At 40.4% G+C, this 18319-nt stretch overlaps 2 protein-coding genes across 2 annotated transcripts; one reads left to right on the top strand and one right to left on the bottom strand.

Moving 5' to 3' along the window:
- LOC109948093 lies at nucleotides 8443-11595 on the bottom strand. The gene is made up of 2 exons (XM_020560017.1): nucleotides 10395-11595; nucleotides 8443-10298 (listed from the first exon to the last, which is right to left on the bottom strand). The coding sequence occupies exons 1-2, from the start codon at nucleotides 11593-11595 to the stop codon at nucleotides 8443-8445; spliced, it is 3057 nt and encodes a 1018-aa protein (XP_020415606.1).
- On the top strand, nucleotides 17303-18017 carry LOC18784124 (protein TRIGALACTOSYLDIACYLGLYCEROL 5, chloroplastic). The gene has a single exon (XM_020560376.1). The coding sequence runs from the start codon at nucleotides 17547-17549 to the stop codon at nucleotides 17949-17951; it is 405 nt and encodes a 134-aa protein (XP_020415965.1). The 5' UTR covers nucleotides 17303-17546; the 3' UTR covers nucleotides 17952-18017.

Below are 18319 nucleotides of genomic sequence, written 5' to 3'. Positions count from 1 at the left end.
GTAAAGTAGATTGTGGGACCTGTATTTTGCATGTCTAATTATGTATTCTTTTTTTGCATATTTACATGTCAAATATGCCATTTTAGTTTAAATTGGGCTTGTGAGTGTTTTATTTTATTTTATACAAACGATATCTAATCTAAACTTTAAGGAGAGGGATTTGAACTTGGGTGTAGAGTGGGGAGCACATTTACTCTAGCCAACTTAGTTAAGCCCATGTATGTAGCTTGTGAGTGCCTTTTTACTAAAGTCTAATGTTTTCAGGGACCTCTAAGTGTGGAGCTCTTTCATTTTATTGCCTACAATTTTGTTAAAGTCATAACTAAATTTCCTAATTCATATATGTCCATGTTTAAAGCCTGGAAACCAAGACTAGGAATGTAATAGATTTGGAGAAATTCCTTAGCAAGGACCAATTTCAAAACTGCATACCAGACGCAGATTAGGCCTATTATTTTTTAAAACCGCCATTCTAGAATCCTCTTCTTTAGCTATAAAGGTGACTTGAAAACTAGGTTGGTATGCGCAAAAGCTTTTGTCAATCTCCTTTCTTGATTACATATTAAGTTTTGGGTTCTACATAAATATGAAGGTTTCTCAAGCATGTAAAGGGCAAGATGAAGACGAAGATTGTGGTAGTACTGCATGCGTTGATGTAAAGTTCAATAACATTGAATCTATGATTTACCAGAGGTATCTTTATTATCATAACACTTTGCCACCAAATTTTGTTTTGTAGAATATAGTTTGAATCTTAACTCAATGATTCTAACTTGATATGGTTGCATGTGAAGATGACGCTAAGGTAGCTCACGAAACAACGTAATTCTTTTAGGGGTCATTTGGTACAATGGATTGTCATGTACTGGATTAAATTCTGAGACTATCTTGGATTGGCTTGGATTGGACTAAGCTGGATTAAGTACCGACCTACATTTGGTCCCACGTTGGACTACGAAGCTGTATTGTAAAAATAGTGAAGACCTATGTTATGTCAGACTAAAAAATAAATATTGTGATATTTTTTGAAGGAAAATGCTAGGGATACCAACTTTAGATACCAACTTGTACACCAGCTCTCTAATAGAGCATGGGACCCATTATATTGGTGCGCTCCACCTCTATTAGAGAGATGGTACACAAGTTAGTATCTAAAGTTGGTCTCCCTAGCATTTTCCTTTAAAAAATATCAGAATCCTTAATTAAATTTAAATATTACAATATTTATTTTTTAGTCGGACCCTTTTTAAAAGCTTTCTAATATTTTATATGTAAGCTATTTTCAAGTGTATTTTTGTTAATTTATGTTAAAAAAAATAATTAAAATAATAATAAAATTCTATTTTTTTTAAAAAAACTAGATAATAACATCATAATAGATATAAACAATTGATAAATAAAATTTAAACTAAAAAAATTAATTAACTATAAACTAATAAAATATTTGAGAAAACCACAAATATCTTCTTCTCTTCCTCTCCCCGTCACCTCCCCACCTACAATCCTCCTCAAACCCATTTGTCTACCTCCCCAAACCACACAGCTCAAGCCATGCTTTCCACAAACACAACCATGCATCTTCTCGTCCCTACCACCCCATTTTGCCCCTAATTAAGGCCATTAGATTCTGACCCACATTAACAAAACTAACAAGATGGGGATGATTAGGATGATGATGAGGTCATATTGGATTGCTCACAGTTGGATGAGGCGATGAAAGAAGGAAACGGAACAGCCTATTAATTGGGGAAGAAATATTTCCAAAGGTGACAGACCCACCATTAATCTTCTTCTATTTTCAAGAATCCAAATTCTTCATCCCTTGATTTTTTTTTCCCCCAAAATATGTCACTCTCTGGTTTTTAATTTTTTCAAAATTTCAAATGGAATTATTGGCCTTGTGGGAATTGGTTGTCCAGGGTATGTTGTGGTTGTGCAGGAGAGGTGGAGACGTCAAGTTTCTGGGTTATGCAGTGAGTTGGGTGGTGTGTCACGCCCCAGACCCGGGGGTAGGTGGAAACCCCGCTCCTAGTGCGTGAGAAAGTAAAATAAAATAAAAAGAAGCTGAAACATAGGTTTAAAATAAACTTCTCTTATTAAAAAAAAATATCTCCAAAATCTTACAACTTTACAAGAAATAAATAAAGCTCTTATACTCTCTAATTCAGCCTCAACTAGTTTAGTCCTTGTCTTGCCCACTAATTCATCTGAAAAATTAAACAAGGTGAGGGATCAGCAACCACCGCTCAGTGAGTAAATTATGTAATATGCCAGTCAAGCAACGCCGTTTTACACACTCTATAAAATATCATGAAAATGTACACCAATCCAGATCATATCACATCATCCCTTCATATCTCAGTTATCCTTCATAGCATGTAACCAACCACATGACCCCTATTGGGCTTACTGCCTTATGTCCCCGTGTGGTACATCTATCCCTCGGATATCCCAACATTGAAGTTCTCATGTTCCATGAATAATACATACTTCACAAATATTCCAATATATATAGTGTGAAAGGTTGCATCAAATAAGACATGCTTGACTTGAAATAGAAAGATATTTGTAAATAGAACAAATCCACGATAATTCATGGTAAGAACTTTTAGAACACATTACATAAACCACTCACCTCGACAATGAGAGCCCTTAAAATAAATTGGCAAGACAACACATTTACCTATCTCGTCCAATATCAAATTTCCTTACATCTCTCTTTAGTCATCTCTAACAAATATCATATTGCATGTAGGTTATCTCTAGATATAGTACTAAACAACTTGTAAATGCAAACTCTCTATTTATACAAGAATAAAGGCGGCAACTTCTGGTCCTTGAAGCTGAGCCTCTGTTGAGGTACGTAATTTTTTGAAGTCCTCTTCCCTTCCGCACGTTACTTGCCATTCGGCAAGGTTAATCAGAGGTTAAAATTGGTTGAGTTTGGTTGTTTGATCTTGCAACAGGGTCTCGGTAAGGCGGGTCTGGGAACTCATCATTTTTAGAGGCTTCCTTTCTTGTTCGCACAGGTCTTGCCGTTCGACAAGGGTGCCTTGAACCCTCATCCTCATTTTACAAACCCGCTTGTTTGTGTGTAATCATCAACAAGTAGGCTAAGCCCACATTTGTCTACAAGACCTGCGTCCATAGTCTTTGGAGGGCAGACTTGGAAGTCTTGTGCGCCCGGACTGGGTCCTAAGGTCTTCAGCTGGGTCGTGAAGGTGGATTCGGAGAGCCTTGGGGCTGGGCCTTGGTGAGAACAAGTTTTTGAGAGCACCATTTAGTTTTGTATGGGCCTTCAGTTTAGCAAGGCCAGTCCGTGCTGGTAGTGGTGGGGCTGCAGGGCCCTAGGTGTGAGCGATTGGCTTCGAAAAAGTTTGTGGAGCTGGGCTCTTAGATTTTGGTCAAGGACTTGGGCAAGCAGATCAAACTTAGACTTGGTAAGACTTTTTGTGAGGCCTCCCGTTGTTTCTCCACGGGCCTTGCCGTTCGGCAAGGTCTTTCCAAAGTCCTTGCTCCGTATTTTTTTGTTTTGTTTTGTTTTTTTTGTTTTTGAATGTGAATTTCAAATTGTGTACGTGTAAGAAATTTGAGAGGAAAGATGAAAGGGTGATAAGGTTTTCTCGTAAACCGAGGCGTTGGTACCCTAGGGCTTTATAAATAGGAGTTTGAGGTGACGAAGGCATCACACTTGGAGATTTTGAGAAAAAATGCTTAGAAAGTGAGAAGGAGAAAAGGAGATTTTTGGTGAAATATTTCATGGTGGTGCTGTGGCCAAGGTGATTTCCAGAGTCCTTTCGTGGTGGTGCGAACAAGGTGATATCTCATTTCCCTTGAATTTTTGAATTGAACTGTCCTTTTTGGTGTGAACACATTGAAGACTAGGATGAACACCTTGAATATGAATATGAACGTGATGAACACCTTGAGCATTGATATGAACTTGTTGAATGTATGTTTCAATCTTTCTTGCATGTGCATTAGTTCCTTTTCCTTATTTCTGCATATTGTAGATGTCTGAAAGTTCTGATAGAGAAAGTCATGACCCACCCCTCTGCCTTTGGTGGGGAAGATACTGGGAGTCAAGAGCCCAGCCCATATGTCTGTTCTGAAGATGAGAGTACCCAGTCAGAGCACTTGGTAGAATGGATTATAGAGAGTAGGATGGTAGTGCATGAGGGTAAGAGAGGTGAGCCATCAGTAGACTCCCGAGAGGCTAAGTACAGGGAGATGCAGAGAAACTATAGTGTTTTAGAGGCTCTGGCTGATCGGGTTCTAGCCTTGCCTCATACACCAGAGGTAGGCTCGAGCAACCAGGCATCACCGTCGGGGTTCGTGGGTGTAGCCGTGGCTTCAGCTTCAGAGGGAGTGGACATACGAATTGGTGTTCCTTTGGCAAGACGGAATACACTTACAGAAGTAAAGTTGGCCGAGCTTCGGACAAATTATTGTATTCCACCTTACGTGGGCTTGAGGCTACTCACCACGGCTGATGTGGTTAGATATCCACCGGAGGGCTCTGTGATGATTTTTATGGATATGTACCGGCATGGCTTCAGGCTACCATTTCATCCTTAGGTGCAGATGATGTTGGCCAAACTGGGGTATACATCGGGGCAATATAATCCTAACTTTTGGATTCTTCTGCATAGGGTTTACATTGCGTGGTGCTTGGTTGGGTTGGGGGAGCCGATATTTGAACAGTTTATGTACTTGTACTCGATTTCGAAGCAACAAGTAAGTTTTGGCTGGGTACAAGTCAATTGCCAAAAGGCAAAAGTGAAATTGGCACTTAGGTGACGAGGGGTAAATTTAAAAGATATTCAACCAAGAACGCAACAAACTTCACACACTCTAGACCATGACCAAATACTCTTATGACTAGTCAACTGTCAGATATGAATTATACCAAACAATAACATACACAGAGCATACCAAGATGTACCTGCAAGCCTAGAGAATTACTAGTGACAACCTAGGCACTCAGAAGGACCCGTCAATCTAGGCATCCCCTGTGCTAGCAACAACTATGGTGAAAGTGTGTGAAGACAGCATAATCAAGCAAACACCAAACAGCTGAAAAAGATGACTAGTCAACCGCACAAACCCAGATGACTAGTCAACTATCAAGAACAGAAACCCAGAAAATTTACAGAGATGAAAACCAGAAATTGTTCACCCAGAAACCCACCATTGGGAAAAACTGGGGGTCATCAACCGACCAGGCATTCCACTAAGTAGAAAAAGATTCTTACAAAGAACACTAGCAAGCTCAAGAAATTCCTAGGTCTATTTAGGAAGATGAGCTATACCTCCTTTGTGCAATCTTCTTCTCCAACTTAGCAAAGCTTGAAGCTCAGTTCTTCATGGCAATGGCAGCTCCTTCTCCAGCTCTTTCATCCCATGGCACTAGCTTGCAAGCTCTAACTCAAACCGAAACCAAAATTTGGATTCAAATGAGAATGACCAATTTCCTCAAGAAACCATTCTCTTGAAGAAATTAGTCATGAATCTGACCTAGATATAAATGAGAGATTATTCTATGTAGCTAGATGCAGATTCAAAGTCAAATGCAGTTTTTCAAGAAGAAATCATTTTGGAAAAACTCATAGATGAAATATGGGATGGTTCTCTCGAAGAAGAAGAAGCGAAAGATGGCAAGCCAAACTTTCCAAAACTTCAACCCCAAAAGAGACAGCTGCAAAAGAGGGAATTGATAGCATTTAAAGACAAAAATTCCCTTAGGTCAGAATACCCACATGGCAGCAGAGAGAGAAAGGAGAATAGGACAAAAAGGTTTGTTATCCAGCTGGAAATCCTACAGAGCAAGGATGACTAGTCATACGAGAAATAGATGACTAGTCATCATTTTATGAAAACAGTTTTAATGCCATGATATGCAATGCATACTTAAATTTGTCAAATTGCTTGAACCTCCATAGGATAGATGTTAGTTTAGGAACACCTAGAGAAGCTATTCTTAAACTAAGCTTGAGCTTGATAGAAACAATAAAAATCCTATTACAAAATTGTCAAGGGAAGCCAAAAGAAATAACTCAAAATGCATACATTAACAATCTCCCCCTTTTTGGCTTTCCTTGACAACACACTCTCTAAATACACTCAACCCAAAATCGAACCTAGGGAGATGATTAAATGAAGTACCTGCAAAACAACGACCAAACTCCCAGGCACAAGACAAGCATATTATATCACAGAAATTTGAAGCAATATGCAATATGTGAATATGTGCAATATGGGGTTGAGAGTGTTCTCCCCCTTGTTGATAAGGAAAGAGCAAAAAGGCAAATAGAGAGAAACAGTAATCAAGTGAATTAAACACAAGTCACATAATCAGATTTGAACAATATGCACATGACACAGTTTGATTACAAAGCACAAACAACATTTGTTCAAAACAATACAAGACAACTCCCCCCTATCAACCTACAGAGGGTACAAGATTAAAATCACTACACAAATAGAAACTCCCCCTAAAGCAAAACGCCCCCTTGGAAAACATACTCCCCCTGAGTATCATATAGCATAAAAGAATTAACCTTTGACGTACTGATTCAGCAAACTTTCCATAAATAGCCAATAAACACAAAAATGCATCAGGCTAAAAAGAATAAGAAATAGAGCACAAGTTGCAAGGAATCATACCTAAAGCAATTAAAATCAAGTGGCTCAATGTGTACACATTACACATAAAGAAACTCCCCTAAAAAGACAGAGTTTAAGCAACATATTTATCAAAACAAGGGACAACCAATGAATTTTTCTTTACACACCATAGTGCAAAATCAAGACAAAGCACCAAAATATCAAAATTTAAGGCATCAATCACTGTCAAATTTGAAGAAAGCACCATGCAAGATGAACCCTAAATTTTTGCTCAAAATTGAGGACATGTGAGAAAGAATACAAGAAATAAGTCTCTAGGTTGTCCAAAAAACACAAATAGCTTCCAACAAGCACAAGGAGAAGAGAGTGGACTATGAAATGCACTAGTCACGCATGTCTAAATTTGAGGTGGCATCAAAAGATCAACAACCTCATAGACACAGCCAAGAACAAAGAGATCAAATCAATAGAGATAAGGCTTAGGAAGGCAACATTGATGTATGAAAATGATAAAAACAACCAGCAAGAATGTTGCCAAAACACATGCATCTCAAAGAAACTCCCCCAACAAAATAAATTAGCCAACAATCCAAAACTCATAGCAAGGTAGACTCTTAAGGATTTCAAGAATTATGTTAGGCTAAATCATTGAATATGGGAACACACCTTATTAAGATGACTGGTCATAGACCAAAATGGCGTCATCTAAACACGATCATACATAAACACAATACCAATGTTCGAACAGAAGGTGTAAATGAGATAAGGAGAAGACAAGTGAGCCTTTGTGTTTTGTGTCATAACCAATGGTCTTGGTTCTTAGAGAGTGAAAATTAATTTCACCAATAGGCACAAGATCCCTATTAAGCAGACGACTAGTCAACCACAATCCGCATGAGCATATGTTGACTAGTGAACTCAAGCAATATCATAGCAAGCAGCAATTTTAGTATTGACCCTGAAGAAGACATGATTTTGGTTTTAAAAACACAAACATGAACTAGCAAATATATCAAGTGATCAACGATGTATTAGCTACTATAGCCTAGTCCAAGTCTTCAAGCACAATAAGTAAGAGAGAGAGAAGATAACCACATGTGCAAACAAAATAATTCAACTAACTCTGATAGATAGAATATGAATTAGATTTCATGCTCAGAGATAAGTCAAGATGGACAGAGGAGGTTCAGAGCCAAAAGAAAAACACAAGAGATGAAGAAATATCGCTCTTGGAGAGACAAGTATATAATGAACTTTCAAGACAAACTCAAAGCATAGACTCAACCTATTTGATTTTCATCACTCAATCTGGCCATTTTTTATGTTTGATATTTGCACATCCCAGACTTAAGTGCATGAGTGGCCCAATTTTGCGGCTCTTGCTCTAGATTCTTCAATCAAATCACCTTATACCTTCCTAGAGTCGTGACTACATTGGTCACACTTCCCTTTTTCTTTTTCTTGTTTTTTTTTTTTTTAATTTATAAACAAATTGCCTAAGAGAGTGAGATAAGATAGGAGATTATAACAATGATTGTCCACAATGGATCACAACACTTGTCTCACCAAGAAGACATAAAAACACCAAAAAATTTCATCTAATGGCTCCAAACTAGAAGGGGGGAATTATGCACAAATCAGGCAAAGCATAAAATGATTCAAGCTTCACACCATCAGAGATCAGAAGAAACAGATATTTTTGACATTTGCACAGCAAGTAAACAAAAATTTATATTTCACTAGTCAACTAAAACGAAGATGACTAGTCAACAGTTCTGCAATGTGCTGAAGATAAGGAACAGACAAGCTAATCAATCAATTGAGAAAGGGCCAATGGACTACATGTTTTTGAAAGTCCAAGGCCTTGGTGAGTATATCTGCTAGCTGTTTCACAGAGGGAACAAATTCCAAAGAAAGAATTTTGTCTTCCACAAGATCTCTAATAAAGTGATGCCTAATGTCTATATGCTTAGTCCTAAAATATGACACATTAGGCTTTTTCCCTTTCCAAATCTCATAAGGTGTTTGTTTTGTACCAGATCTCAAAAATACCCTGTTTGAGATGTAACAGGCTGTACTTACAGCTTCAACCCAAAAATGTTTAGCAAGATTTTTGCTATTTAGCATCACCCTAGCCATCTCAACAAGAACTCTATTCTTCCTCTCCACAACACCATTTTGCTGAGGTGTAATAGGAGCAGAGAACTCATGTTTAATTCCCATTTCTTCACAAAATTTCAGAAATTGTGAATTCTCAAACTCAGAACCATGGTCTGTTCTAATTTTAACAAGAGGCAGATGACTAGTCATCTTCTCTTTTTGCAAGAGATGACAAACAGATTTGAACCTTTGAAAAGTATCAGATTTCTCAAGTAAGAATGAGACCCAAGTGAACCTAGAGAAATCATCAACCATGACGAGAATATATTTCTTTCCACCAAGGGACAAGGTTTGGATAGGACCAACAAGGTCCATGTGAACAAGTTCAAGACTTACATTTGTTTGAATGTGTTTGACCTTTTTATGTGACACTCTAACTTGCTTGCCTAATTGACATCCTTCACAAACATGTTGATCAGATTTGTCAAGCTTTGGTAGACCACTCACTAACTCTCTCTTGGACAGTTTATGCAAGTCTCTAAAATTCACATGTCCAAGTCTTTGATGCCACAAGACACTCGTTTCATTCACAACCTTGTTGCAAACAACTTCTTTTGTGTCATTGACACCATCAATGCAATAACAATTGTCCCTTGACCTTGTCACGCTCACAATCTCATTATCACCTTTTCCAATGATTTTGCAACCATGCTTGGAGAATCTAACTTCTACAATTCCATCATCACATAATTGACTCACACTAATGAGATTGGAGGTGAGACCCTCAACAAATCTAACATTCTTAAGCTCGGGTAAACCAGGGATACACACAGTACCTTTTCCAACTACTTGAGACTTGTGACCACCACCAAAAGTCACAGTGCCTCCATCAAAAGGAGTGAGAGATGAGAAGACACTCTTATCACCAGACATATGTTTGGAACAGCCACTATCAAAGTACCAAGAATTGGTGTTTGAAGTAGCAAAAGCATTAAGCACAACAAGACATTTGGTCTGACCTTTTGCAACCCAAGTAGACTTAGGAACAATGGGTGAACTCATTTTAAGGGAGACAAGTTTGGCAATCTTAGTTACTTCATTTAGCAAATGATCAACTTGATCTTGCAAAGATCTGGAATTCCTTTTAGATTTTGAAGACAGATTTCTGGTCTTATCTTTGCTGTACCTATGACAGACTGGTCGGATATGACCAGTCAACCCACACCTGTGACAAGTTGGAACAAACTTAGATTTCTTGACAACCTGCTGAACATCAAGAGGAACAGTGACTGGAGTTTTTGACTTGACAAACTTAGTGGTAAAACTAGACGAACTAGAATCAAAATGATTAAATCCAAGACCACCTTTGTCCCTATGAAGTTTTCCCATATTCAACATTTTGTCAATTTTTGAGGCACCAATGGTCATAGACAAAATCTTATTTTTTGCTTCATTCAATTCTCCTAGGAGCTGTTTGTTTGAGTTCTGAAAACCAATGTTACTTGCCTTGAGCACATTAACTTGATTTTCAAGATTACTCCTAATTGACACAAAAGTAGCAATTTCTTTTTCTAGAGACACAAATTTTTCACTCAACTCCTTTTTGGTTTCTTTTAGGATGAGAATTTCATGTTGAAGATCTTGGTTATTGACTTCAAGATTGAGACTCTCTTCTTTCAAAGACAAAGTCTCTTTGAACAAGCAATCATATTTTCTGCCTAATGATTCATATGACTGGTCATCTGACTCAGAGTCAGATTCATCAGACACAGGCTGCACAGAGACAACAAAGGCAACCTGTTGGTCATCATCATCAGAGGAAGATGAATCCTCTTGAGACACTTCACTTTCACTCTCACTCCAGGTCACTTTCATGGCCTTATCCTTTCCCTTGGAGTAATTTTTCTGATTGTTTGCACAGTCGGCAGCATAGTGTCCAATGCCTCCACAAGTGAAGCATTTGACAGATTTTCTAAAATCTTTAGTGAAAGGTTTGACAACCTTGTTCCTCTCATTAGACCAATCAGTTGATGGTCTAAAATGTCTCTCACTACCAGAGCTGCCCTCTCTAGCAAACTTACCCTTATCCTTAAGAATTCTCCTAAATTTTTTGACAAATAAGGCCATCTCATCCTCAAAAACAGAGGATTTTTCACTACCTTTCGGAGAGGCAACATGCACTCCTTGAAGTGCAATATTTTTTGATTTTTTTGTATCATTTTCTTCCATATTCAACTCCATCTCATAGGTTTTCAATTTTCCTACAAGTTTCCCAAGCTTGATTTCATTTAGGTTTTGAACCTCCATGATTGCAGTTTTCTTAGCTCTAAACCTAGAAGGTAGAACACGAAGAATTTTCTGAACAACAATAAGCTCTTCAATAGGTTGACCAAGACTCATGGCTTCATTTGTGATCATCTCAACTCTCCCATAGAACTCAGAAATAGACTCAGTTTCAGACATCCTAAGTTCTTCAAATTGTGCAAGCACCATCTGAAGTTTTAAGGTTCTAACTTGGTCATCCCCTTCATGAACCACCCTTAGTTTATCCCAAGCCTGCTTCGCATTAGGGATGTGTTGTATATGTGAAAACTGAGTACTAGACAGGGCTGTTACTAAGGCATTTCTGGCCTTCTTGTTTGAATGTGCAGAATACACCTCAACTTCAGTCCATTCTGCCCTAGGCTTGGGCACAACAACATTCTCAACAGTTTTAACTGGAGCAACCCACTCTTTTGTGAGATACTCACTTGCACACTCATCAAGAGCATTAAGGAATATCTCAAACTTTTCTCTCCATGCAGCGTAGTTATTGCCGTCAAAGAAAGGAGGGGAGTTGCAAGAACCAGCAACTCGATCCCTTTCCATAGTGAGCACACCTAAACACCAAAACAAATCCTAGGATCTCTCTATTTGTGTTAAGAGCTGATGCTCCGATACCAATTGAAATTGGCACTTAGGTGACGAGGGGTAAATTTAAAAGATATTCAACCAAGAACGCAACAAACTTCACACACTCTAGACCATGACCAAATACTCTTATGACTAGTCAACTGTCAGATATGAATTATACCAAACAATAACATACACAGAGCATACCAAGATGTACCTGCAAGCCTAGAGAATTACTAGTGACAACCTAGGCACTCAGAAGGACCCGTCAATCTAGGCATCCCCTGTGCTAGCAACAACTATGGTGAAAGTGTGTGAAGACAGCATAATCAAGCAAACACCAAACAGCTGAAAAAGATGACTAGTCAACCGCACAAACCCAGATGACTAGTCAACTATCAAGAACAGAAACCCAGAAAATTTACAGAGATGAAAACCAGAAATTGTTCACCCAGAAACCCACCATTGGGAAAAACTGGGGGTCATCAACCGACCAGGCATTCCACTAAGTAGAAAAAGATTCTTACAAAGAACACTAGCAAGCTCAAGAAATTCCTAGGTCTATTTAGGAAGATGAGCTATACCTCCTTTGTGCAATCTTCTTCTCCAACTTAGCAAAGCTTGAAGCTCAGTTCTTCATGGCAATGGCAGCTCCTTCTCCAGCTCTTTCATCCCATGGCACTAGCTTGCAAGCTCTAACTCAAACCGAAACCAAAATTTGGATTCAAATGAGAATGACCAATTTCCTCAAGAAACCATTCTCTTGAAGAAATTAGTCATGAATCTGACCTAGATATAAATGAGAGATTATTCTATGTAGCTAGATGCAGATTCAAAGTCAAATGCAGTTTTTCAAGAAGAAATCATTTTGGAAAAACTCATAGATGAAATATGGGATGGTTCTCTCGAAGAAGAAGAAGCGAAAGATGGCAAGCCAAACTTTCCAAAACTTCAACCCCAAAAGAGACGGCTGCAAAAGAGGGAATTGATAGCATTTAAAGACAAAAATTCCCTTAGGTCAGAATACCCACATGGCAGCAGAGAGAGAAAGGAGAATAGGACAAAAAGGTTTGTTATCCAGCTGGAAATCCTACAGAGCAAGGATGACTAGTCATACGAGAAATAGATGACTAGTCATCATTTTATGAAAACAGTTTTAATGCCATGATATGCAATGCATACTTACCTTTATCAAATTGCTTGAACCTCCATAGGATAGATGTTAGTTTAGGAACACCTAGAGAAGCTATTCTTAAACTAAGCTTGAGCTTGATAGAAACAATAAAAATCCTATTACAAAATTGTCAAGGGAAGCCAAAAGAAATAACTCAAAATGCATACATTAACAAAAAGAGAGGGGTTATTTTTTTGGTCACAAGCCTTCTACTCAGAAGTCCTGGAGGAATAGGTGGTGCCTGGCTTATGGTGATTGGAAGTGTCCGCCAGGGAAGATCATCACCAAACGCATTCCTACCCACTTCCAGTCTATAGGTCCTTGGCCCCATCATTTAAGACTGATTGTTGTGCTGTTGTTTATTTGCTTTCACTCTTGGTTCTCCATTTTTGCTTGTGCAAGTGTAAATGGCTGAGTAGTATTTAACCTTTGGTGCAGATTCAATGAAGTGGGGGCCGATCTCCAAGGAGTAAGAAGAGGAAGTTGAGAGGGTGAGGTCACTGCTATCATAGACCGATCGTGAGTACCGAAACCTAGTCATCCAGAAGAATATGTTTGAGTCTGGCCTTTTGCAAGGAAGCAAGTGCTTGGGTTACCTTTGTTGTTTGTCTTCTGATTCCTTTGTGTAGTTGCGACTAACTGAGCTTTTGATGTGCAGTGGCAGGTGTTATAAATGGAAGCATAAAGGTGGTTATGGATATTGATGACGCCGAGATGCAAAAACGATTGAGGGAGTCTTACGCCAAGAAGGTGGAGAAAGGGGGTGCCCAGCGGCAACTGGGAAGCACCCTAGGGATGACGATGAGGGGCAAGTTGCCGATGGTCTGGGAAAGAGAAAGGCGCTAGAGGAAGCTCGCCACAGTGTGATGGGGACGGAGCCGAGGCTTTCTTCTTTTAATCTATAGGCACCGTCGAAGCTCCCTTTCGGCATTGAGGATGTTTTTGCGAAGGGGGTGGAGAAGGTGGACTTCTCCAAGCTGCGTTGGCAGAAAAAGGAGGTGAACCTGGCCATGCATCTGCAGGAGGTTCCTCTGGTGATCGTCTTCCTGGAGGGCGTGAAGAGCGACCCTGAGGCTCTGGCGAGGACTCAGGCCTCTTTCTTTGCAGACCAGGCCCAGGAGACGATCCTTACTTCTGTTTATGTAAGTTGTATATGTTTGTGGATTTGTTTTTACCATTCTGGTTTGCTTTGACTGATGATGCTTTGTTTTGCAAGCCTTTGGCGAGATGTATGTCAACATGGCTAATGCAGATAAGGAGATACAGAGGCTGAAGAGGCGTGATGAGATGGCCAAGGGTAAGATGGCTGAGGTGCAGTAGGCCATCCGAGAGAGGAACACCCTGCTGTTGCAGAAGATGGCGCTGGCCAAGGAAGTGGAAGAGCTTAAACGGTCGAAGGCCGAGGAGATAGTTGATGCCCGAGCCGAAGTGGTCGAGTCGTTTCGTAGTTCAGAGGAGTTGCGCAGCTATATCATGGATCAATTAGTGGATGAGCAGCTTCGTTGGGAGGATAAGCTGGCGAGGTTCAACCCTTCGGTTGAGATCAACTTTAATACGAGCGGCGAGCCTCCTTCACCTAGTCCCTCTACCGATGTCATTGCTGTTGCGCCCGAGTTGGAGCCGGCCACTGCGAATGCCCCTTTTACCGAGTTCTGAAGGCATTGCCTTCCTTATGTGCTCTAGCTATTTGTTTGAAACACTTGATGTTTATTTCTGTTTTGTATGAACATTTTGCCTTGCTAGGGGCAAGGTTATTTTGATTTACTATGATATTAGACATGTTGTCATTTGATATCGGTTGTGATAGCAAAATAATAATCATGTGATTGATAAGAATTAGCCAGAGTCAGACGTTTCATTAGATAAGTGTCGAAAGGCAGAAGGTACAAGAGATGGTCGAGTCGAGGCTCAAAACGAAAGTCTAAAGAAACATAATGTCCTAGGGTCTAGGTATGTTTACTTATAATTGTACTTGAGGTAATCAGCGTTCTAACGGTGAGGCAAGGTCTTGCCCATGGGATTACGAAGTTGATAAGTGCCGGGGCGGCAGACTTTGGTGATCTCGTAAGGACCTTCCCATGTAGGACCCAAGGTACCTTCAGTAGGGTTTTTGATGGCCAAGGAAACCTTGCGCACCCAGTCCCCAATTTTGAATGCACGGGGTTTAACTCGGGAGTCATAGTATTTGGCGATACGCTGTTTGTACGCGACGTTACGCATGTTGGATTGGTCACGAAGCTCTTCAATGAGGTCGAGGTTCAGGGCTAATTGCTCCTCATTGACCTCGGTACCAAAGGAAAGAGAGAACGGTGTTTCTCCTGTAAAGGTACGGAAGGTGGTGCGGTAGGACCAGAGAACCTCTGGGAGTAGCTCTGGCCATCAACCCTTGGCTTTGTCAAGCTTGGTCTTCATAGTTTTTTTAATGATCTTGTTCACGGTTTCAACGTGGCCATTAGATTGGGGATGGGCTGGGGAGGCGAGGCAAAGACGTATCTTGGGTTGGAACAAAATTGCTTGAACTTGGCATTGTCAAATTGCCGGCCGTTGTCTATGATGATGGTGTTGGGGATGCCGAAACGACATACGATATTTTGCCAGACGAATGTTTCAATGCGAGCTGCAGTGATGGTCGCTAAGGCTTCAGCTTCAGTCTACTTGGTGAAGTAGTCCACAGCTACGACTGCGTACTTGACTTGGCCCTTGCCTTCAGGCATAGGTCCAATGAGGTTAAGTTCCCATTGGGCAAATGGCCAAGGACTGACTATGGCTGTCAATGGTTCAGCTAGAAGTTGTGAGATGTTGGCAAACTGTTGACACTTGTCGCACTTCTGGGTGAAGGCCTGGGCATCAGTATGAAGTGAGGGCCAGAAGTATCCTTGCTTAATGGCTTTATGTGCTAGTGAGCAAGTGCCGGAGTGATTGCCGCAGATGCCCTCATGAATCTCCCGAATGACATAATTACCTTCCTCTGGAGTCAGGCACTGGAGGTAAGGGAGGCTGAAGTCGAGCTTTTATAGAGCACCATTGATGATCAAGTATCTTGCGGAGCGATAGCGAACACGCCGCGCTTCAGCAAGATCAGCAGGTAGCGTCTGGTTCTGCAAAAACTGAAGGATGGGGTCCATCCATGTGGGGCTGTGATCGATGGTGCAAATGAGTGGTGCTTGTGTGCTGGGCTGATCCAAGAGCTCCATGTGGATGTTGCGACTAATGCCTTGCTCTATGGCTGAGGCTAGCCTGGCCAAAGCACCAGCATGGCTGTTCTCAGAGCGTGGCACCTGGCTTATGAGATAAGCGTTGAAAGTTGCAAGCAGGTGGCAGGTATGCTGGAGGTAGGATGTCACAGAGATGTCCTTGGCCGTGAAGTCCTGGTTGACTTGATGGACAACGAGCTGTGAGTCGCTGAATATCTGAATTTGCTTGGCGCCCATCTCCTTGGCTAGCCGAAGGCCAGCTAAGAATGCTTCGAATTCAGCCACATTATTGGAGGTGTGGAATTTGAAGCAAAAGGTGTACTCAAGGACAACCTTGTCTGGGGAGAGGAGAACGAGGCCAACCCTACATCCTTGGGTATTGAAGGAGCCATCCACATATAAAGTCTAAGGTGCCAGTGTTGGCGATGTGGTCTTGGCTCAAAGGAAGATTGGGTTCGGTTATGATCTTGGTAGTGGCCGAAGTTTGGGGTTCTGTGAATTCTGATATGAAGTCAGCGACGGGCTGGCCCTTTGTAGCTGGGCGGGGTTTGTAGTGGATATCAAACTCACCAAGTTCAATGGCCCACTTAACCAACCTCCTAGAAGTTTCTAGCTTCTGCAACACTTGCCTGAGCGGTTGGTTGGTTAAGACATGGATGGTGTGAGCTTGGAAGTATGGTCTGAGGCGTCTAGCCGAAACTACCAGGGTGAATGCCAGTTTCTCAATGTTTGGGTACCGAACCTCGGCATCTTATAATGCCTTGCTAATATAATGCACCGGGTGCTCAGCACTTTTCTTTAGCACAAATGTGCATTAATTTCAACAGTTTTGTATTCCTTGTTTTGTAAGAGTTGATTACCATCTTTTTGGGGCTGGATTTTGGTAGAGCTTAGTAGATCCGCTCTTTTTGTGCTAGATCACTTTCAAATCTCTCTGTTTTTGAGGTGGAGCTTCTAGATTTGGTTGGATCTACAATCATTAATTGGTGCTTTTGGATATCAAGTGGGGATTTGAAGATGTTGTGATATTCATTAGAATGTCTTATTGGATGCTGAGTAGTAATGCCTTCCACTTCCTGATGTTTCCTATTCCAAGTTGTTTGAGAGATTGTCCTATTGGATTCTGGGTATTTACCCTAATGAATTTAACTGTTTGAAAAAGAAAAAGAAAAAATGTATAACGTTAAAGTTTTAGCTTCAATACCGACCTTGAAATCATTTTATAAAGAATCAAAATTGAAAATTGGCCTTACTAAACCAAGAAAGAAAACAAACAAACAAAAGTGAACCTGTAAAATATCTGACCGGGCTGTGCTGCCATATACTACAGCCTCACAAGAGAATGCCTCCATGAGGAGGACCCATTATCTATCCATAAGAAACTATTTTAGCACTAGGAGGTGGAAATGGGACAAAATATGTGAAGTCGGTGTCAGATATCCATCCAATTCAAGATAAGAAACCTTTTTAGCACTAGGAGTAAAAGAAGACAAACAAAACCAATATTCAATCAATTAAACCAAAAAGTTACAATAACCTCTCGCATTTTTCCCTACACCATGAAAATCCAATCCAACATCAACGCCGACACTGATTCCTTCTGGACTTGGAAGCCAAGCCCTTTCAACGAGAAGCAGCAGAACGAAAATCGATTCTCCATCGCTGAAATTTTCCAGAGCAGCCAAAAAGCAGAGAGAAAGGTGTTGCTGGGGCCTGGAGCTGGAGCTGGAATTGGGTGCGGTGCTGGAGTAGGGTTTGGACTAGTTGGAGGGCTAGGATATGGTGCTTGGCCATTCAACCAAGTAAAGCTGGTGTTTGGGGTTGGGCTGGGTTGTGGGATCGGGGTCGGATTCGGGTTTGGACAAGGAGTTGGGTATGGAGTTAGCTCCGACTCTCTAGAGTCTTATGTATCCAAGGAGAGTTCAGATTCCAGGGAAGGGATTCAAGTGTATCAGAGATATTGATTTTACAAATGCTTTTATTATGTCCATGCAATTCACATTATTATGTCATATGTTCTTATTCACACTCGACCAATATTGTCACATATTATTTAACAATGGTTGGAGCAAAAAAAATAGTGAAATCATATCTCACAATGAGCATGAACCAAAACGTATCAATGCACAAATGGCACAAATTGGAAATTTCATTTGGTTTTTGTAACACCTAATAATATACCCTAGACCTATAAAAATATCAACACTCATATTATAACGCGTAAATTAATTTCGTTACATGATAATACGACCGCCGTGTTCGAAATTATTTCCAAATCGACTACCCTTAGCCCTTAGTTTTAGAGTGTAGATACAAATCAGACATAGTATGG

The sequence above is a fragment of the Prunus persica genome, chromosome G3 (assembly GCF_000346465.2).
Source record: "Prunus persica cultivar Lovell chromosome G3, Prunus_persica_NCBIv2, whole genome shotgun sequence".
Classification (NCBI taxonomy): Eukaryota; Viridiplantae; Streptophyta; class Magnoliopsida; order Rosales; family Rosaceae; genus Prunus; species Prunus persica.
This window is presented reverse-complemented; position numbering and strand designations above follow the sequence as displayed.